General features: G+C 35.5%; 2 protein-coding genes across 4 annotated transcripts; one reads left to right on the top strand and one right to left on the bottom strand.

Annotated features, from left to right (window-relative positions):
* Positions 1–1,438: 1,438 nt before the first annotated feature.
* On the bottom strand, positions 1,439–9,005 carry LOC113774789 (homogentisate phytyltransferase 1, chloroplastic). Of its 3 annotated transcripts, XM_027319408.1 has the most exons (13): positions 8,706–9,005; positions 7,948–8,219; positions 7,685–7,768; positions 7,522–7,596; positions 6,718–6,801; positions 5,686–5,775; positions 3,848–3,949; positions 3,310–3,405; positions 2,714–2,785; positions 2,526–2,621; positions 2,231–2,335; positions 1,674–1,760; positions 1,439–1,639 (listed from the first exon to the last, which is right to left on the bottom strand). In XM_027319408.1, the coding sequence occupies exons 1-12, from the start codon at positions 8,791–8,793 to the stop codon at positions 1,719–1,721; spliced, it is 1,206 nt and encodes a 401-aa protein (XP_027175209.1). In that variant the 5' UTR covers positions 8,794–9,005; the 3' UTR covers positions 1,439–1,639; positions 1,674–1,718. The 3 variants fall into 3 exon arrangements, with proteins under 3 accessions (XP_027175209.1, XP_027175208.1, XP_027175210.1); XM_027319407.1 differs by having other exon boundaries at positions 1,439–1,760; XM_027319409.1 differs by having other exon boundaries at positions 1,439–1,760; positions 8,068–8,219.
* A 5,997-nt stretch (positions 9,006–15,002) lies between these two features.
* LOC113774787 (pentatricopeptide repeat-containing protein At2g18940, chloroplastic) lies at positions 15,003–18,081 on the top strand. Its single transcript, XM_027319405.1, has one exon. The coding sequence runs from the start codon at positions 15,170–15,172 to the stop codon at positions 17,726–17,728; it is 2,559 nt and encodes an 852-aa protein (XP_027175206.1). The 5' UTR covers positions 15,003–15,169; the 3' UTR covers positions 17,729–18,081.
* The last annotated feature ends 1,565 nt before the right edge of the window (positions 18,082–19,646 follow it).

Raw genomic sequence — 19,646 nt, 5'->3', positions numbered from 1 at the left:
TTAATTATGGGCTTGAATAGTTGAATGTGATATTGATTACAAATCAAACAGATCATCATTTTAAATGAATAGAGGAGGTCAAACTTCGGGCAAGCAAGTGAAAGATTGACACGTAAGTTAAAAGGAATTTAATGTTTCCAAGACTTGACTTAATTAACTGGGACATTTCTAACTATGAGATCACACGCTGATTTACACTTTCATTTTTTTGTTCTTTCTTTCTTGGTGAATTGATCCCATCTTCAAACCTTCTCCTTTCCCCTTTCTCATTGTAAGGTTTGAAGTCTTTCTGATTCGACTTTCAGATCCTTCTCTTTTCCGTAGATTTTTTTTTTTTTTTAAATTCCAAACTCCATGGACTAAGCTAAAATTTGAACAAACTCTAAACCTAGGTAAAAATGGCACCCAAAAAAAAAAAATCCTGTATAGTAATAAAATAAGCTCCAAATCTTACCTGAGCATAAAGATGACTAAGATGCCAACGAAAAAAAAAAAAAAAAAAGTGGTCCCCGTAAAATTAAAAAAAAATTGAAAACTTCGTCAACTATTTGTACTCCTACTTTTTTTTTTTTTAGCAATTTGGTAGTCCTAGTTAGTGATTCATGACGTTCACCATAATTGAACTAAAATTGCTTTGCCAGTTTTAGCTAATTTCTAATTGCCAGCAGCATCATCCTTGTAGGAAGCTTCCTGCATCTTTCCCTAAGTCATCCAATTCACTCTGTCTACGTAATATAAACCCACTAAAATGCGTAGCCTGATTTACCTAAAATATTCAACCCACGGCCCAATGTTGAAGCTATCCCTTTCTGACGGGTAAAAGTTAAACAGGTGACCCAAAGAGACTAAATTAAAATATGTCTCATTCTTTGGCAATTTCTTCTTTAACCGACACCTAGATTATGACTGAAAGCGTTGTCAATTGGTAACATTAATATAATAACAGAGAAATAAACGTTTTTTTCGAGGGTCACTTTTTTTGAGGTAGTTTTCTTGGAATAAAGGTGAAGAAGGAGAACTAGAAAAGTCCTAGTCATGGTCTGGGCCCAACCCAACCCAACCAAACCGACAGTTCAACCCTCCAATCTTCGGCTCCGCCATGGTCTAGTGAAGATCAGCGAGCCCGCCAGCTCCATCTCTACCGGCCCATAAGTTACAGCACCTAATTTTTCTTTCTTAATTTTTTTTTTAAAAAAATAGGAAATGGTGGAATTTAAAGAATAGAAAAGAGGACAGAGAATCTAATTTAAACTCAAAGTTCAAAACTCTCAGACCTCAACTTTAACTATTAGATTAAGGCGTATTCATTTATCTACCACCCAATTATACTGAGCATTTGCATCCTCGTTTAGGATTATCTTCCTCTTTTTTTTTTTTTTTTTTCCCACTCTTTCACTTAATAATCCCTATAACTACCAGAAAGAAAAAAAAGCATGCGTACCACAATCATCAAGAAATTTTAACTCCTGAATTCAGTAAATGGTTAAGAGGGAAAATGACAACAATGACTTTGAAATAGGATTTCATGGCTAGAATTAGAAGTATTCGAGTCCAAGACTATGTTAAGTCTTTTGCATGGAGTACAAATCTAAGCATCCTTGCCATATATACTTAATACAAAGCCACAGATGCATAAGGGGCAAAAAGAAAAAAGGAAAAAGCCTTGTCATGCCATGAGGCAGACAAATGGGGGGCCATTCTCTTTAAATTTCTCCAGCTTACCTTACTAGAGGTATGAGGAAATACTCTGCATAAAAGAGCTGCAAAATGCAAAACATTCCAAAACGCATTTTTAGTTTTGTACTGATGCTAAATTCAAAGATGCAGGAAAATAAGCATGTGTATAAAAGAACACCAGAGAACTTTCTGATGTATGTATGGGTCTAAACACCCCATTTCTCTTAGTAGTATGCACCAAATATGTACAGAAAGTTAAAATGGTTAATGGCTACCCAGCTTAGTGCCATTTGCCAATAGTTTGGATGCAAATTAAATCATGTGCTGCCAATAAGGACACACATCAGTGAGCTGGTCTCTAGAGCAAACATCCAAGAGTTGGTTTACCATTTGGACATTGCAATCATGCAAGGTTAAATAAAAGGAATGGAAATGTTTTCTTCAAGAAATATAAAAGTAGAAAGGAAAAAGAAAAAACTCTCACTTGTTTGATAGGCTAAAGTTTCATTTTGGTTTTAGAATATCCAATTTCATAGTTTGAACGAGACTGTACCTTCCAGATGAACATGTAAAAGGATATTATTTGTGTCTTGCTTTCCAGATCAACAGATTTGGCTCGCCTCCAAAGGATTGAAGCCAAGAGGATGTGACCACCAACCTGAATTTTACGATGTATTAAGACTGTAGTATGATGCTAGTTAATCGCTACTGAATTTAATTATGGAAGAAACCTATGTAAAGAAGTTTTGCAAATGAAACTCCTAACTTTTCAGAACTGTGTATGAGTGCAAGTTTAGTGCTTCGATGCCTCACAATGACAAAGTAATACTTTAGGAAGAGATCCTTACCATAATGTACTTGCTCCAGAGTTGGGAAGATGTCACTCCAACAAAAATAGCGACAATATAAGCCATTTGAAGAAGGGATATACAAATCCAAAACACCTGTCATAATTGAATCAGGACCAACCAGGGGAAAAGCAAAGCAAAATAAGACCTTGACCTGGAATTTTTGTGAACAATGTTTAAGAACTAACCCTCTCTTGACCCAATCGGACACTAAAAGATTCAATACCATATATCTTGTCTCCAACAATATCAGGAATATCCTACAAAAAAAAAAAAAAAATGTCATCACTAAACTCACTTTAGTCCAGTATCTTGCAGAAAAGCACAAACCAAGCTAAATGCAACCTGTATCAAAAAGTAGATAGTAATTTCTTCTTGTACATTGTTCAACATGCTGAATCACCTTTAGGCAGTTTAGATGTTCGTTTGAAGTAGCAATATTCCTAAGTAAACCATTTACGTAAATTTTAGGGTTGAAGTTTCTTAGTCGCATCAGTCACCAGAATTCCAGATAACAGCAACGTTGACTTCAATGCAAGGGGACAAATTACAGAATGTTATCCTTTGATCTAAATATCAGAATTCGACACATTTAGTCACACTGGTTATGCTATCAGAGGAATGGTATAAAAAATCCAAGATAGCTTTAAATTGTAATCATAAAAAACCAAACTCATTTTATAGGTATCCCAATCCCCAAACTTCTATGATGCTGTTCAGTTGAAATGCTTTTGCTTTGTAACCAAGAGATTACCCCCACAGCATACCAAGTAAAAACATTCACCTTGAATAGTGCAATAACAACGGAGAAGAAGGTCATGAATGCAGTGGCAAAAATTACAGGCTTTGACAAGAGAGCTGGTCGTCTGAATACAAAAGTCTGAAAGAATTGACCACAGATTAGTAATCAGTTAGCAACTGAAGCTGACATAATATCATAAAGCTAAATATCAAGAACAAGCAATTCTTCACATCCCAGAAGAAACCCTATTTGTTAAGCTGCAGCAAAACTTATTACACTGCTATAAGTCTGTGAACAAGGGTCATAAAGAATCAGATCCACGCATCACCAGAACTATCAAGCTTATACATTGGTAATCATCCAGTCTACTGCTACCATATATGATAGTAAAGGATGATAAAAGTCCTCTTGTTGCATAAACTCGGAGACTACTAGGAAATGGTAAAAAGAATGCAATATTTCAACACGGTTAGCTTATCTGAGAATGACAACATAATTCGCAACTACAAACTGAGTCACTCCATTTCACAGAAAAAATATTTATACCAAAATATATTACTTAGAATGGATCGAGGATGACCTGAATGTGCAAATAAAATGCTAACTGTACAATTACAGCTCGCACAGCTAAGATGCAGAGTGCAGCAACAAATGCAAATCTCTTCCATCTCAACCATGGTACCTGCAAAGGACCGGGAAACAGTGAACATTGGCATAGAAAACCCCTTCTGGGTATCCCAGATTTCTACCACTACAATGCTAAACATGGGCAAGTATTTACTTAAACAGCTAGGCCATTCCACTTTATGTAAGCCAACTCAGTCGCTCTATATTCTTATCCCAATATATCAACAGGAATCATTACTGTGCTAATTTGCATTGTCAGCAATAAATGTTCTAATTGGAGATGATATTTCAAAAAGGAAGTTATGGTCTCGTGCTTCCTGCTCTCGGATAGTTGCAAGGTTTTTTTTTTTTTTTTAGGGCTAGTTGTTGGCAATGTATTGAAGGAGCTGTTCACATATTAAAACGAATTAAATATTAGAAATATTTGAATCTAGAACCTCTTGCTTGATGACCTGCCAGCACCAAATGAACTGAAGATTGATAATTGAAAGGATGAAGGAGACTAAGAACAAGTTCCATTTTTTTCTTTTCATTCAGGAAAAAGCATCCTGTGCTAAACAAGGAATTCTGGAATCTTATATGCAACTATTATCTTGAAGGTTTACAAATAATTGCAAAATCGGAAGTTGGCCTGAAGTGGTACCACCAAAGAAAGGCCTGAAGAATTATAATACAGGAGGAAAAATAAGTTCCAAACCAAATTAATTCAGTGAAGCAATCCTGTGATCTATTAAGCAACAAAACTTGATTTTGAAAACTCTTATCACATAACATGACATCACGAGTAAATTAGCCAATAAATTGGAAATGTTATTCCTCTCACTCGAACAGTGTAGAAGCCAAAAACTGAACTACTTGCTAAAGCATAAGACTAAAATGAACACATTTTATGGGAGAAAATTTCAAAATAGGAGTTTCACATAATGTGTATCCACTTTTGCTTGCCAAGAACTTTTTCTCTTACAACAAATACAAGATTGGTTAGCAGCCTACTCACAGGATCTTCTGGCACATTTCATTAGGAAAGCTAGAATAATAGCAATGGTCCCTATAAACTAAGGACATGAGAGGGCAGAAGCCAGATGAGTTTGTGAGCTTCCAGAATTTAACAACCCTCAATGTAAAGTTGTTAATGACAATTTACTAGTGCATATAACTGAAACAACAATGCAGATCATATCATAGAGCAATTCAAGAACCATATATCCTTAAAGACAATCAAAGAATGTTTTAATGGAAAGATGACATGTTACAAGATTAGTTTCGTATGTATACCTGTCTAACAGAAATGTTGTAAGATCAGACTAAAAGGACAGATTGAACAAGTTACTGTCAACTTACCTCGTACTCTTATGATTAGTGACGATCAACCATTCTAACCAGCAAAATGCAGATGTCCATTCTAACCATTCTAAATCATGCTCATCAAACAGAACATTTTAGTTTCATGGGTGGAATATTCAGCTAACAATATTTACTTCAAATGTAAGTAGGTAGTGGCAAACATGTGGAGCCACTACGTTTTGCTGATGGATAGAGGGAAGGTGATACTAAATTGGGATGGACCAAAACCAAAACTAAAGACTTTATCAGTACTGACTTTGGGCAGGCAAAACATATAAATTGCTGCATTGGAGAACCAAAACTAAAGACTTTATACTTTGGGCAGGCCAAAAAAAAAAAATTACTGCATTGGAAATTGACATCAGTAGTGCATTTGAAGGCAAAATCCAGAGTCTCCGGAAATAAGAAAACTATTTAGTGAAGGCATAGGTTTCATATTTCACTTACATTCATTGAGTATGCAGTCCCAAGCACAAAGCTGACAAAAAGAGCCCAAAATAATGGCCATGAGCCTACTATCCATCCAAGCCAAAAGCTCTGTAAGGAGAAATAAATAAGTTTCATGATAAGTAAATAAGAATATATGAACATATTGCAAATATTCTAGAATTCCTCTGCTAACATTCAGAATATTTACTGAAGGAACTCCAAATATCCTCTAGAAAACTAATCACAATTGTTTCCAATATGGAAGAAAATACTAATAAAAACTAAATAGTTTATAGACTTATGACAAGTAATGAAGAACACACGAAAGTAGATAGGCAAAGATCTAACCACCAGCCTTTGGGTTGGTGGCCACCACCAATGCATTAAGGCTTGGTGGGGTGGGAGGCAAGGGTTACCAATTTGCCACAATTAAATGTGGCCTTGCTTAAAAAATCCAGGCGGGTGCGCAGTGCACCCGTCTGGTCCGGTGGTGGTTTAGTCCCCTCCGGGTTACCTCAGGACCTCTTCAGGCCCCCCTTCCCCATAGTGTAGGAAGCTATCGTATCGAAAAAATAAAATAAAAAAGATAGGCAAAGATCCGTGAGTTAAACTACATTGACTGACTCCCCCCATCAATGTTAACATGGAGTCACATTAAAGATGTTCTCAATTTTTAAAAACAGTTAGCCCTCTGGCCATCATCTTTAAAAGGATATTTCAGAGTTAACTACCTCTCAATTAAGGCAATTGTAATTTACAGAATTCATTTGAGCTCTTTGTAAATATACCATCTAATTAGTATAAAAAGTAGTTAACTACTTTTTATGATTTAAATATATAAGGTGAGTAGTGATAGGAGCTCACTGCCAGTAAAAAATGGTTAGCTATCCAGTGATTTATGTTCATGAAAAAAATTCTTTCAAGCTACTACATATCTAGAGGAAAAGTTTTGTGATTTGTCATACAATAGCTGGCAGACAACTAAACAGTCATACCATGAAAGAAAATGACAAAAGAACACACAAAGTTTGGTGGAAGCTTAAGAATTACCATTATGACAAATGATGAAACAATTATAATACCAGTCTTGACTGAATATTCCCCTGATGCCAATGGGAGATATGGCTTATTAACCTGAAATAACAACATCACTAAAATAAGTGGTGGAAGAGAAGAAAAAGAAGTAATGGCATTGACAAACAAAAGTCCGGTCATAAATTTAGTAGATCATAAAATAGTTAAACCCTGTCCATGTACGCCACCTCAGCTCCTAATTTATCCTTTGCGCCAAGGTAGAGAAAAGCAGTAATGTGGAAAATGAATTTTAATCTTGAAATTAAAATCAAACTTCCTAACAATCCCATATAACTGGACATGCAGCAACTCTCGGCGTGGCTAAAAGAAAACACTAATCGATATCGCAATTTCCAAGTGATAATTGTTATTGTTTACACATAATAACAGTTGTCACTTAATTCAAATGCAAAACAAAGTTTATGACTTTCTGATATAGTAAAAGAATCTATGATCTAGAAACTGCTCACATACTCTGCAAACTAGAAAATAAAGGTAATAGAGGTAACCATTCTGCAGAATTATATTATAAAAAATTAAATAAATTCCTTTACATGAATAGCCATATTGACCATGTCCTGCCATCAATCCTTCCCTTGAATTGCATAAGGTAGCTGGATTTCTTCTGATTCTTTGTTTCGTGAAAGTGCAATGCAAGAAGTAAATTTTAGATGTGGACCTAAAAGAGAAATGAATTTATACATGTCCTACCTTATCTATTTCCATGTCTGACAACTCATTCATGGACCTAAAAAAGAAATGAATTCATGCATGTCCTACCTTGTCAATATCTATGTCTGACAACTGATTCAGGCCAACAATGTATATGTTCATCAAGAAGGCAGCAGCAATGGCCTGAAAACCAACAACTTCAATGCCTAAAAACATCATATTAGATTATACCATACTTGAATTCTTGAATCATCCAAAACATCAAACGAACCTCGAACATCCCAGTGAAAAACAATGGAGAAAAATCTGAAACCTTTTCGACTGCAAGTAGAGAAACTGAAATTATGCTCAGTACCTGCTCACAGAAAAGTGAATAAAGTTTACTATCTTCCTTACAAACAGAGAAGTTACTTTCTATGTATGTGTACACATGCTATCGTGAAAATGCTAGCATACACAAACAAAAGTGATTACTGCTTAAAATTAGTTAGCATCTTAATGTCAACTCAGAGCAACGGGATCTCTGAACCTAACTGTTCCTATAACAGTGTGGGGACGTGAAAACCGATAGAAAGCATCTAAACTGGCTTGAAGTGACTTCAGGGGGCTGTTCGAAGGTTCAGATTCAAAAGGGTGTTCAGAGACAGCATTCACCAAATACTTATCACTTCCTTTCCAGCAAAAAGCAACAAATTTTTGGCTGCTGTCGCTACCAACATGCTGACTCATCAGAAGCCGCCTTTTTGGGATCACTGCTAACTGTTTCTCTAGATTGTTCCATCTTTTGCACTTCAAACCCAGCAGTCCTACATTTAAACCAATTATTTCAAGAGAAATCCTATAGAATCAACATAGTGGACCAATTTCAGAATTATAAGAAGTAACAAGAAAGGGAAATAAAACAGTAAAGAAACACAAGAAATTGCAGCATGCACCCCCTTTATGAGCTTCCGTATTTAATTCTTTTTTGTTTCTTCTTCAGTTAGCATGCATTCTCATAAAGCTAATATTTTTATCTACAAACAGCAGAAATTGAATTCCAGAATGAAGAAAATTAAGCTAAATTTTCTCAAGAACTGAATCCCAAGTGAAATTGACACGATTAGCTAAAAATTTTTCGATTACGAATTAAATGAGAACACATTAGACAATTTTAAAGTCCCATATAGCTTAATCCCAAAATCTTAAAAACTGAGACGAAAGCAAAAAAATCAATGCAGGTACCCCAGTTTTCCCAAAATCCAACAAAATAAATTATCAGAAACGACATTTGAGAACATATTTCTGCTTACCAGAGGAAGGAGAAGAAAGCTCAGAAGTGAGAGGAAATGAAGGTAAATATGAAGGCTTTGCAAAAGACCCAATGAGCAGAGACTCCATTACTGTTCTGGGCTTATTCAATAAACTCAAGTCAAGATGGTTCAGTTCTACTAGCACAGCAGTACTAGAGTACGGGCGTTAGCCAAGAAAGCGGGCTCTTTCTCCCTTCTTTTACGAGTGTTTGGTTACCAGATGGTCCATTACTTTCTATTTCAGAGGGAAGAAACACAGGCGAAAATCGAAAGGGACACGCCTTTGCAGTGCAACGTGTAGTCAGCAGGCAAGCAAAGCAAGGCAGTATGGGTCCATTAACCACATTTTTTATTTCAAGCCGACGTGCAAAGGGACAAGGACGGAATTTTAATGCACCACAATCCTATAAAAATTTTGTTTTTGTCTGAGGTAAAAAGATCCATATAGCCCCGTTTGACGAATGAATTTTTTGGATGTTTATCTAAAATTTAATTATAAATTATAATAAAAATTATAAAAATTTTTGGATATGTATAAATTTTTAGATATTTTGAAATGTATAGTTTAAAATTTTTGAGAAGTTTTTTGAGATTATTATATTAAAAGTTGTTAAAAAAAACTTGAAGCAAATAAACTTGATCAAAAACTTATTTGCTAAACAGGCCCTAATTCTGTTGGGTCTATATTAGTAGCAGCAGGAGAAAAGAATAAAATTCGGAATTTGTTCAGCTGCAAAGATGATTTTTCCGAAATTCAATATTTCTTGTCAAATTTGCTGCTCTGCCATTTGGGTAGGCTCAATTTAGAGTCACATCAAGGATATAATTCAGAACATTTTGATTTAAGGGTAATTTTCTGCTTCACCATTTAGGGAGGCTTAATTTAGAGCCACACCAAGGATATACTTCAGAATATTTAGGGTCCGCTCATTTAATTGTTTTTGGTCAGTGCAATTAAAAATGGATCTGTTAAAAGAGTAAATACCTCAAAAAGCATAGTTATTAAATCTCAAGAAACCAATAAAAGGACCGAATAGATAGATAGGTCACTTGGTTCAATTAGTGACTAGGTGGTTAAATCAATGGGTTACTAACATGTATAAATATAAATAATATATTACTCATAAAGTGTTTTTAAATATTAATTATCATATTTAAAAATATTTATTTTGAATATATATAAATATTAATAGAATACTCAATTTAATTTTACATACTTACACATATAGACCATGTAGTAAAAAATAAAAAAAAAGTTATTTTATTTAGCAATAAAACAAGAGATAGCATTTTTTTATTAATAAGTTTTTTGCCTAAAAATGATATACTTCTGTGAATATACCACTATTGTTACATAATGATAACATTCTTAGTTTGAAGGTAAAATGGTTAAGTGTAAAATATAAAAGTAACCAAATATAGTTCAACGTGTATTTCATCGCATCTTAATGTGCTTAGTATTATTTCTGTTTATGTTATTTTTTATTTTCTCTTTTTTCCTTTTCAAATTTCATAACTCTCGTTGTATCATACGGCTACTAATTTCCTTCCTTTTGTTACCATTATTTATATATAGAAAATTAAATATTTATATGCATTAGCTTATTCTTTTGGTTTTGTATTATTGCTTATTCGGTGGTTTTTGCTAGTAATAATTTACTATAGCTAAATATATGCTACATACGTTATTTAACTGCTTAAAATAGATTGGAGGATATCGTTAATCAATAACTACTAGTAAAAGTAGATGTGTTAAAATGGGTAATTTGAGCGGGTTTGGACGGGATAAAATGGGTAATAGGTATAAGTGAGTCAATCTATTTATATTCATTTAATTAGATGGATATAAATAGGGAAGTCAAAAAATGAGTTGGGTTACAACCCATTTACTCCAACGTTTTACAAATTCATCTAATTTTATTTTGTAGACTAAATTATCAATTTATATCACCCTTTTGCAGTTTGCACCCATCATTAATTTTAAATATTTACTTGTAATGCTCAATAAGTCTAATTACCATTTTTTTCCCATTTGTGTGCTATGTCGCAAAATTACATATTATTTAATAATTGAACAATAAGAATATTTTTGCTATATAATAGGGAAGGATTTGGAGCCATGAAAAAGCGAGATATTAAATAATAATGATCGACCAACTTATGAACTTGAAATTGGATACCAAGAATTACAAATGAAAATAGAACAGAAAAATCTACAAGTGTATAGCTATTTTTTTATCTTTAAATTAAAAACTGGCCAACAGATTCTCCCACCTTTCGGTTAGGTTCTCCACTTTTTGATACTAACTTTGGTCAAAGGTGATGAAGAAATTAGGATACTATTACTAAAGACAATTCTAAATGGACGTGATTGTGAAAACAATTCTAAATGGATTAATTGAATTTGGTGGATTATTCAATTATACCCATTCATTAAATGAGTATTAGTGGGTAATCCATTTATATCAATATATAAAATTGAAGATACCCATACCCATTTATTCATGGTGCAAGTATGAGTAAAATTGCCTAAATGGATTTGTTTGACACGTATAAGTAAAAGTGATAAATTTATAGATTACATTAATAATATAGGTCGATTCATTATAATAAGAACAAAAAATATGTTTTATTAATAGAATTGTTGATGCTTATATTTCTTTTTTTTCCTTGTTATTAGTAATTGGTAAGGTTTAAGCTCTAATCCATTCATGTGAGTGAGCCAACTCAAGTTCTAAACTACATACACTTTGCATTAGAAGAAGCATATGCTTTGTTATGATCAATGTTTTCAAAAGATCTTTCGGTTTGTGGTTCAACCTTGATCAAATGTTTAATTTTTTTCATTTATTTTAGTGTTAAAATTTTTTAAATAAAACTAAAATATTTGTTTTAAAAATAAAAAATGAATGAAACTCGCTTGAACCATCTGATTTTTATCGATTTTTACCGGTTCATGATCGAGTTTGATCTATTCAATTGAATTTTTGAGTTAATGAGTGAATCGGACCAAAAGTATGATCAATTCATGGTTTGACCAATCAAATTGACCGATCCAATCCGATTTTCAAAACATTGGTTATGATATGGAGTTTGTGATTACTTATAAATAACAAAACTCTGCAATAAATAAACTACAACACAAAATAAATTAGAAGACACTAAAGTTTTAGTCTAAATTAATATATGATAATTGTTAAGGGAAGTTGTGTGAAAGGAGAGACAATAAAGGGGCAAAAGAGAAAAGGAAGATAAAGAAGATGAAAATAACCGAAAATAGAAAAATATGGTAATTGTATCTAGGGTACAGCATTGAATAGTCGTGTAAGATATTAAAGTTAAACCACCATACAAGGAGTAGCTCCAACCTTGCTTCCCCGCACACCCAAAAAGCCCCAGAAAGCGGGGAAAAATGGTAAAGGAGGACTGATAGCCTTTGTCCCACATTGCTTGTGTGTGGGTTCTTCAACCTGGACTTAAGTTCCACGGAGGTCTCGTCCTGTCACCAATTGGCTGGACGTGGGTTCTCTGTGGGGTCTGCTTAGGTTTAACGGGCGTAACTTCCGAGTGTTTCTAATCTAATTGTGTGTGTGATTCCGCTGCGGAAAAAAGTCTTTGTATAAAAATATTTGTCGAAATTTGGATAGCTGGTTTTTTCCATATTTATTTTAAATAAAATTCATCTAAAATACTATCTGCATTTATACTCTAGAATATTTAAAATTTTTAAAAAAAGTACAAAAAATTAAATATATACCCATGGTGGAGGTAGGTATAGTGATGGACGACGGGTGATGAGAAAAGGGACAAAAAAAGTATTATACACGAATACTAATTTTTTTTTGTTCTAAAACAACTACACGATAATTTTAGATTACTACCAAAAAAACACACATTCGAAAGAAACTAGATTTGGCAGTGGTCCAACTTCTAACGTACACACTGGTTATGAAATGCGGCTACATATGTATGCAGCAAAATCACATTCACATCTAGCCAAAAGTAAAACTTTAAATTTCTAGATGGAGTTGCTATAAATTTTCAAGAATAGGGATATATTAGACATTCAATTTTTCACGCTAAGTTGGATGTACTTGAGTTAGCAGGGAAGCAGTTCATTTGCTTCTTCAGGCTGGGCAAGATTGAAAATTAGCTCCAAATATGGCTGCCATAACTACCTTCTGGCAGAGCCTCACCAGTTCACTAGACCATAGGTGCATGATCTTCTTTTACCAAACTAATTACATAAATAGCAACGTTTTGTGAACTTAAATAACTTCATCAATAAATTTTGATTAGCGATAGCGACCATAAAAGGGATAAAGAGTCTCCCCAGAGGAGCCGATTCTTTGCCCATTGAGAAAAAGAAAGAACAAGAATGTAAATCTGTCTCTGATAAACAAAGCCGACGAGAGCTGCCACCGACACGCTCAACCAGAAAGTAAAAAACTTGCAATAAAGGAACAAATTTATACAGACTTGAGAGGTTGGCCGAGCTATTGGAAGTTGGATGTCATCTAGTTCGTTTTAGTTCAGAAATTGGAAATTGTCTTAAGTAGTTGATAGAAAGAAAGGAAAAAGGAAAAAGGTAGATACGGGTCTTTTCTTTCATAGTACTTAACGATAAAGATGATGGTTATTGATCAACTGGGACAATGAACTTGGTTGTTGCGTGTTTTGCTTCAAAGGACTCCTTGACCAATGGAAGGAGGTATGTATTAATGTATACAAGGAAAGGATCCTTATCTACGAATTGGTCAAGATTCCAAAACTGTTGCCATCACTTTGAAGGATTTAAGGCATATATGTGTACATACGTAACTTTGGAGTTTTGAGGCCTTTCATCTAAAATCAATTTTGGGTCAATTGGTATACTAAAACCCCCCGAAAAGCCAACTCATATGCTGAAGCCAAGCCGAGAGCCTTGGTTGGGGTCATTGATTTTAGTTTGTTGTCCTGTTTTTTTTTTTCTTTTTTTGCCAGCAACGATAACAATTTGTATAACCTATTTTAGTTTAATCTAAAGGGAAGGGAAGGGGGAAGCCACACATAGTGGCTGGTGGGAAGCAAGGATTGAACCTTTGACCTCCCACCTTGAGGAAGAGGGGCAGGAACGGTTGAGGAAGAGAAAGCAACCGTCCTGACAGTTCATGGCTAAGATTTGATTAAAAAAAATTATACGGTTCAGATCTTCTTTTGTACCTTGTTTTTAACATGTGTGGGACTCACAAAATTTTGTTTTAGAATTACACGTTAAAACTAAGTTATACCATATGCAAAAAGAGTTACGCCGTGTGCAAAATGCACAAAACCTTTAGGAACAGTTGCACGAGCAACCTTGAACCCTTGACCCTGCTTTGATGACCTGAAATGAGCTTCTCTTGGATGATGCAAGTTGCTATTGGACGGTTTTCTTGGATTTGACAACATAAATATTAAAATTTTATAACTACCAACATTAGAAGGAAATTACATTGGGCTTCTTGCTAAATGTGGATCTTGCCATGAAGCATATAGAAGGATTGTGCCGCGAATGCTGATCCACTAGCAGAACTACTCGTAGCAGTCCCGTTCGCCCATCGGATCCAGCCCAACTCTTGCTGGACAAACAAACAAAGGGGAAAAATATTCTAACATCATTAGAGATTAAGAGCCTGTGTTTGGACCGTTAATTCGAGGCTGCAAGTCGTGGGCTGGTTTCTCATCAATATTCAATACTGACAGAAAAATCCCACCAGATTGTTAAATGGACATCAAACAATGCACAAGCATGAGTCACTTTGCTCCGGAATGGAATCTCCAGAGCCGATTAAACCTCTTTTACGGAGCTTCTTGTAGTGGCAGTGGGACATGCTGTATACCTAAAAATATGTCCAAAATTTTTTTAAAAAAAAGTGCTCAAAAGGATAATTATTTGGTGGCATCAATTGCCTGAAATTAACAATAATACTTGACTTTTCTTTAAAAAAAAAGGTACTTGATTTCTTCCAACTATTGTCCATTTGCAACTAGAAAAGCCGAATTGAATCAAATTTTGCCTAATCGAATCAGATTCCAATTCGAGGAGTTCTGAATGTAAAACTTGAGTTCAACCTTGAATTCAAGTTAGATTTTAATCGAGATTGAGCTTGAGTTTAAAAGAACTCAAATAAATTTAAAAAAATTAAAAAGAATCACGAGTGTGAATAATAAATTGTCAAAAAATAAAAAATAAAAATCTAGAGTAACTTACTCAAGTATTTCTGGCTGGAGTTTCAATTTCTGCAGACAAGAAATGGGGAGATGGCATTAGCAAGTCAAGGTGTCAAACAGATAACAATACCAAGGTCCTCTGACATTCTTCCACCACTTCAAAAACTTCAAAGCAACCATAACCCCACCACCATCATCCCTTCTCATTTCACAAAGCCTTCTCACACCTAGTCTCCACTGTCCGTAGCTCTTTTTCCTTCCAGTTCTCTGCAATGGAAGGGACCCTTTTTCCCAATAGGCCTGGATTTCCAATCCAACAAACAAAACCAACAATTCAACCGCCTAACCAACGCTTGAAATTCAATACTTCAACTCTCCTTCCTCCTTTACATCAACAATTGCTGCCGCAGCAACAGCAGCAACCAAAGACTGCTTGTTCATCTTCTTTTCCTATTGATTCTCTCCTCCAACACCTTCTCCATATCTCCAACAATAAGCCACCTATCATCAAATCAGCCAAAAGCAATGGAACCCACTTCACTTCAGCTCTCATTTCTTCAGAAAATGGAGAATTTGAAGAAACCCGTTTGGCCAATTCAATTGCTATCCCAAGAATTGAGAGATACAGGGAAGAGCATGCTTTTCAGACAGGCAGTGGTAATGGGGCCCTTGATTTTCTCCCCCTGGACTGTAAGTTGATGCTTAATTCAATTCTTGAATACCCCGTTTCTAGTTTGAGTAAATACCTTGATTCTGTCAAGTTTCAGTTATTGGAAGTTGATTTGATGAGTTTGTTGAAAGGTTTAGATGTTCTAGGCAATTGGGAAAAAGCTATAATTTTGTTTGAATGGCTTGTCATGAATGATACTAAGGACAAGTTGGACAACCAAGTTATTGAATTAATGGTTAAGATTCTTGGGAGGGAGTCTCAATACTTGGTCACCTCAAAACTGTTTGATTTACTTCCCGTTGAGGAGTATTTGTTGGATGTCCGAGCATGTACTACAATTCTTCATGCATATTCTCGTACTGAAAAGTACGATAAGGCTATAGCATTGTTTGGATACATGAAAGAAAAGGGCTTATATCCAACTTTAGTTACCTACAATGTGATGTTGGATGTTTACGGTAAAAAGGGCCGGTCTTGGAATGAAATTGTTGGCCTTCTTGAAGAAATGAGGAGCGAAGGGCTTCAGTTTGATGAGTTCACTTGCAGCACTGTGATATCAGCATGTGGCCGTGAAGGGTTGTTGGAGGAAGCAAAGGGGTTTTTCGATGAACTGAAGAAACGAGGATTTGTTCCTGGAACAGTTAGTTACAATTCACTTCTCCAAGTGTTTGGGAAGGCAGGGGTTCTTCCGGAGGCTTTGAATGTTTTGAAAGAGATGGAGGAAAATCAATGTCTTCCAGACTCGGTAACTTACAATGAACTTGTGGCAACATATGTGAGGGCTGGATTCCATGAAGAAGCAGCTGCTTTAATTGGTACAATGACGGAAAAGGGGATAATGCCAAATGCTGTGACTTACACTACAGTGATAGATGCCTATGGCAAAGCTGGGAAGGAGGACAAGGCATTTACTTGGTTCAAACATATGAAGAAAGCGGGTTGTGTCCCTAATGTGTGCACTTATAATGCTATCCTTGGGATGCTAGGGAAGAAGTCACGATTGGAGGAGATGATGGAAATTGTCTGTGATATGAAAATAAATGGTTGTGCCCCCAATCGTGTGACTTGGAATACAATGCTTGCCATGTGTGGTAGTAAAGGAATGCATAAATATGTTAATCGTGTTTTCGAAGAGATGAAGAATTGTGGCTTTGAGCCTGATAGAGACACATTCAATACCTTAATTAGTGCATACGGTCGATGTGGTTCACGAGTTGATGCTTCGACGATGTATGATGAGATGATGAAAGCAGGCTTTATGCCATGTGTTACAACTTATAATGCACTTCTAAATGCTCTGGCCCGTAGAGGTGATTGGAGAGCAGCAGAAAAGATAATTTTGGACATGAAGAATAAGGGCTTCAAGCCCAGTGAAACATCACACTCCTTGTTGCTTAATTGCTACTCAAAGGGTGGCAATGTGAGGGGCATAGAAAAGATTGCAAAAGATATCTACGATGGCCGCATCTATCCCAGTTGGATGCTTTTGAGGACCCTTGTTCTTGCAAATTTCAAGTGTAGGTCTCTCATGGGTATGGAGAGAGCATTCCAAGAATTCAAGAACCATGGATATAATCCTGACTTAGTTATGTTCAACTCAATGCTTTCCGTTTTTTCCAGGAACAAAATGTTGGATCGTGCCCATGAGATGCTGCACTTGATCTGTGAGAGTGGATTGCAGCCAGATCTCATTACTTACAATAGCTTGATGGATATGTATGCTAGAGCAGGTGATTGCTGGAAAGCTGAAGAAATCCTCAATGGACTGCAAAGAAGTGGTGGAGAACCTGATCTTGTTTCCTATAATACTGTCATCAAGGGGTTCTGCAGGCAAGGTCTCATGCAGGAGGCAATCAGAGTTTTCTCAGAAATGACATCCAGGGGAATTCGTCCCTGCATTGTTACGTACAACACGTTTGTTGCTGGCTTTGCTGGACGAGGACTGTTCTCACAAGTAGATGAATTAATAGACTACATGATCCAGCATAACTGCAGACCAAATGAGTTAACATACAAGACAATAGTAGATGGTTATTGTAAAGCAAAAAAGTACAAGGAAGCCATGGATTTTGTTTCAAATATTAAGGAAAGGGACGCTTCCTGTGATGAGCAGTCCTTGCATAGACTTGCATTACGGGTCAGGGAAAATGTGGAGTCGTGATTTCAAGAAATTTTTCGTTCTGGTGATCCAGGGAGGATGCAGCATGACAAAAAATTAATATAGCAGTTGCCTGATATCTTTCTGCACTATTCCAAGGATTATATTGCGAGTCTGGTGTTTCAGAGTTCAGATTAACAGTTAAGATTAAGTTAGTAGTGTGAGACTCTTGGTATGGTGTGCCCAGGGCGGTCAAATTCTACCTTAACTGACTTCTGCTGTTTATTGCATCAAAAACAGGTCTCGAGTATGTCGCAATGAGTTACCCTGTCGCCTCTTGAACAATTGATTTCTTTGTTGAGAATATTGAAATTGATAAATATACATAGTTCCATTCCATCGTTCTTTTCCTTTAACAAGCTGTTATTTTCTCCATTTCAAGTTGTTGAAGATATGTGATATGATATTATGGAAATATTTGCTATTGTAAATATTAGGAAAGATTTGATTATAGTATTATATGATTATAGTATCATATATTAATTAGGTATCATATGATTATAGTATCATATATTAATTAGGTAGTAGATTGATTTAGATTAGCATGATTTTAGGATCTAAATTAGGTTACATTTGTGTATATATATTTGTATATTGTGTAGTCCAAAGGGATGAAGAAGAGTATTTTCTCTCCCTTTTTTCTTAGTTTACATAAGCATTGCTGGTTCTCTGGTAAGAATTGTAAGGAAGTAAGAAACACAAAACCTGCAATCCTCCCGCTTTGAGGAACTGTGCATAAGATGATCATGGGATGGCCAAATTCTTTTTATTGTCATGAGCTATACGTAAAATTTTGAGATGTCCAAGTTTCCTTATCTTTGCAACTGGAACCGCATCTTTCTATATGTTAGATAGGTCAGGTTTTCTGGATCCAGGGCACGGCCTAATCCAAGCTCAGCTCCATCTGGGGTTGACTTCAGAAATTCAGGCAGCAGCAGCATATTTCATATTTTGAAATCAAGACCCAAACCGAGCCGAGCATGATCCATTGGACCGTGTGGTTGGATTAATTCTTTACACTTTGCACTCGTATAATATAAGCAGTAACAAGAAAGGTTTAAGGTTCCAACTTTAACGTAGTTTCTGCGTTCACCTCAAACTACGTTTACCTCAGTGACCATCAAAAGTGGATGCAACGTACAGACAGAAGGAAGTATCTTTAAGAAGCAACATGATATGCAAATCCCAGATTTAACCAACTGATAAAGCAATGAACATGGAAAGTGCACGCCCTTGGCGGCTTTGAATCCTTCTCAATGCAGTTGTAAAAGGGCTTATATTTCAGTTTTATTGTACTATTTGTAAAGTATATGATTTTTTCTTGGTTTTATAGTGATTTATCCTTGTGACTCATCTGTTTATTAGCCTTTGTATGTGTTTAATGAGCATTGTAATTCTTCTTCCCCCCCTCCCCCCCAAAAAAAAATACTTCCTGAAAGACTCTTCTGCTCGTTCTGAAAATGGGAATATCTTTTAAAGCAGTACATTGACATACAGCAATCTTTAAAACTTCCAGTCAAAGATAAGATGATTATTAGATCAAAGGAATATCAACTCTGCATGGAAACCAAACCCCCATAAATCTTCAGATGACAAACGTGTCGACGCATTGCATCAAAACTCTAGATTTAATATTCAAAACTGAAAGAAAAAAAAAAAGTGTTGCATTCCCTGTCTAGAGACTCCAGACAGTGGGTTGTGTTTTGGGTTGGAGAATTCGGGAGGACATGGATTTCAAATCCGCTGTTTGGATGTAATAATTTTCTAATCTTTTAAGAATTGTAATTCCACTAAAACCGAACTTAGATTTCGACTCCTCCATTCAAATTCATTTGTCCCCTAATTTCAATCAATGAAGATCAATCTCTGTTGATCTTAAATCCTGTTTTGCGCTTCTGAGAAGGAAAATACTTGATGGTGA

This window comes from Coffea eugenioides, chromosome 6 (assembly GCF_003713205.1).
Source record: "Coffea eugenioides isolate CCC68of chromosome 6, Ceug_1.0, whole genome shotgun sequence".
NCBI classification, from domain to species: Eukaryota; Viridiplantae; Streptophyta; class Magnoliopsida; order Gentianales; family Rubiaceae; genus Coffea; species Coffea eugenioides.
The sequence above is the reverse complement of the archived record's forward strand: the minus strand, read 5'-3'. Positions and strand labels throughout refer to the sequence as shown.

Coding starts and splice junctions, on each gene's coding strand:
- LOC113774789 (XM_027319407.1), bottom strand. CDS start 8,793: ATGGAGTCTCTGCTCATTGGGTCTTTTGCAAAGCCTTCATATTTACCT. Junction 7,769..7,947: donor CCCACACTGTTATAGGAACA/GTTAGGTTCAGA, acceptor TTCTGTGAGCAG/GTACTGAGCATAATTTCAGT. Junction 7,597..7,684: donor TTTTCACTGGGATGTTCGAG/GTTCGTTTGATG, acceptor GTTGGTTTTCAG/GCCATTGCTGCTGCCTTCTT.
- LOC113774787 (XM_027319405.1), top strand. CDS start 15,170: ATGGAAGGGACCCTTTTTCCCAATAGGCCTGGATTTCCAATCCAACAA.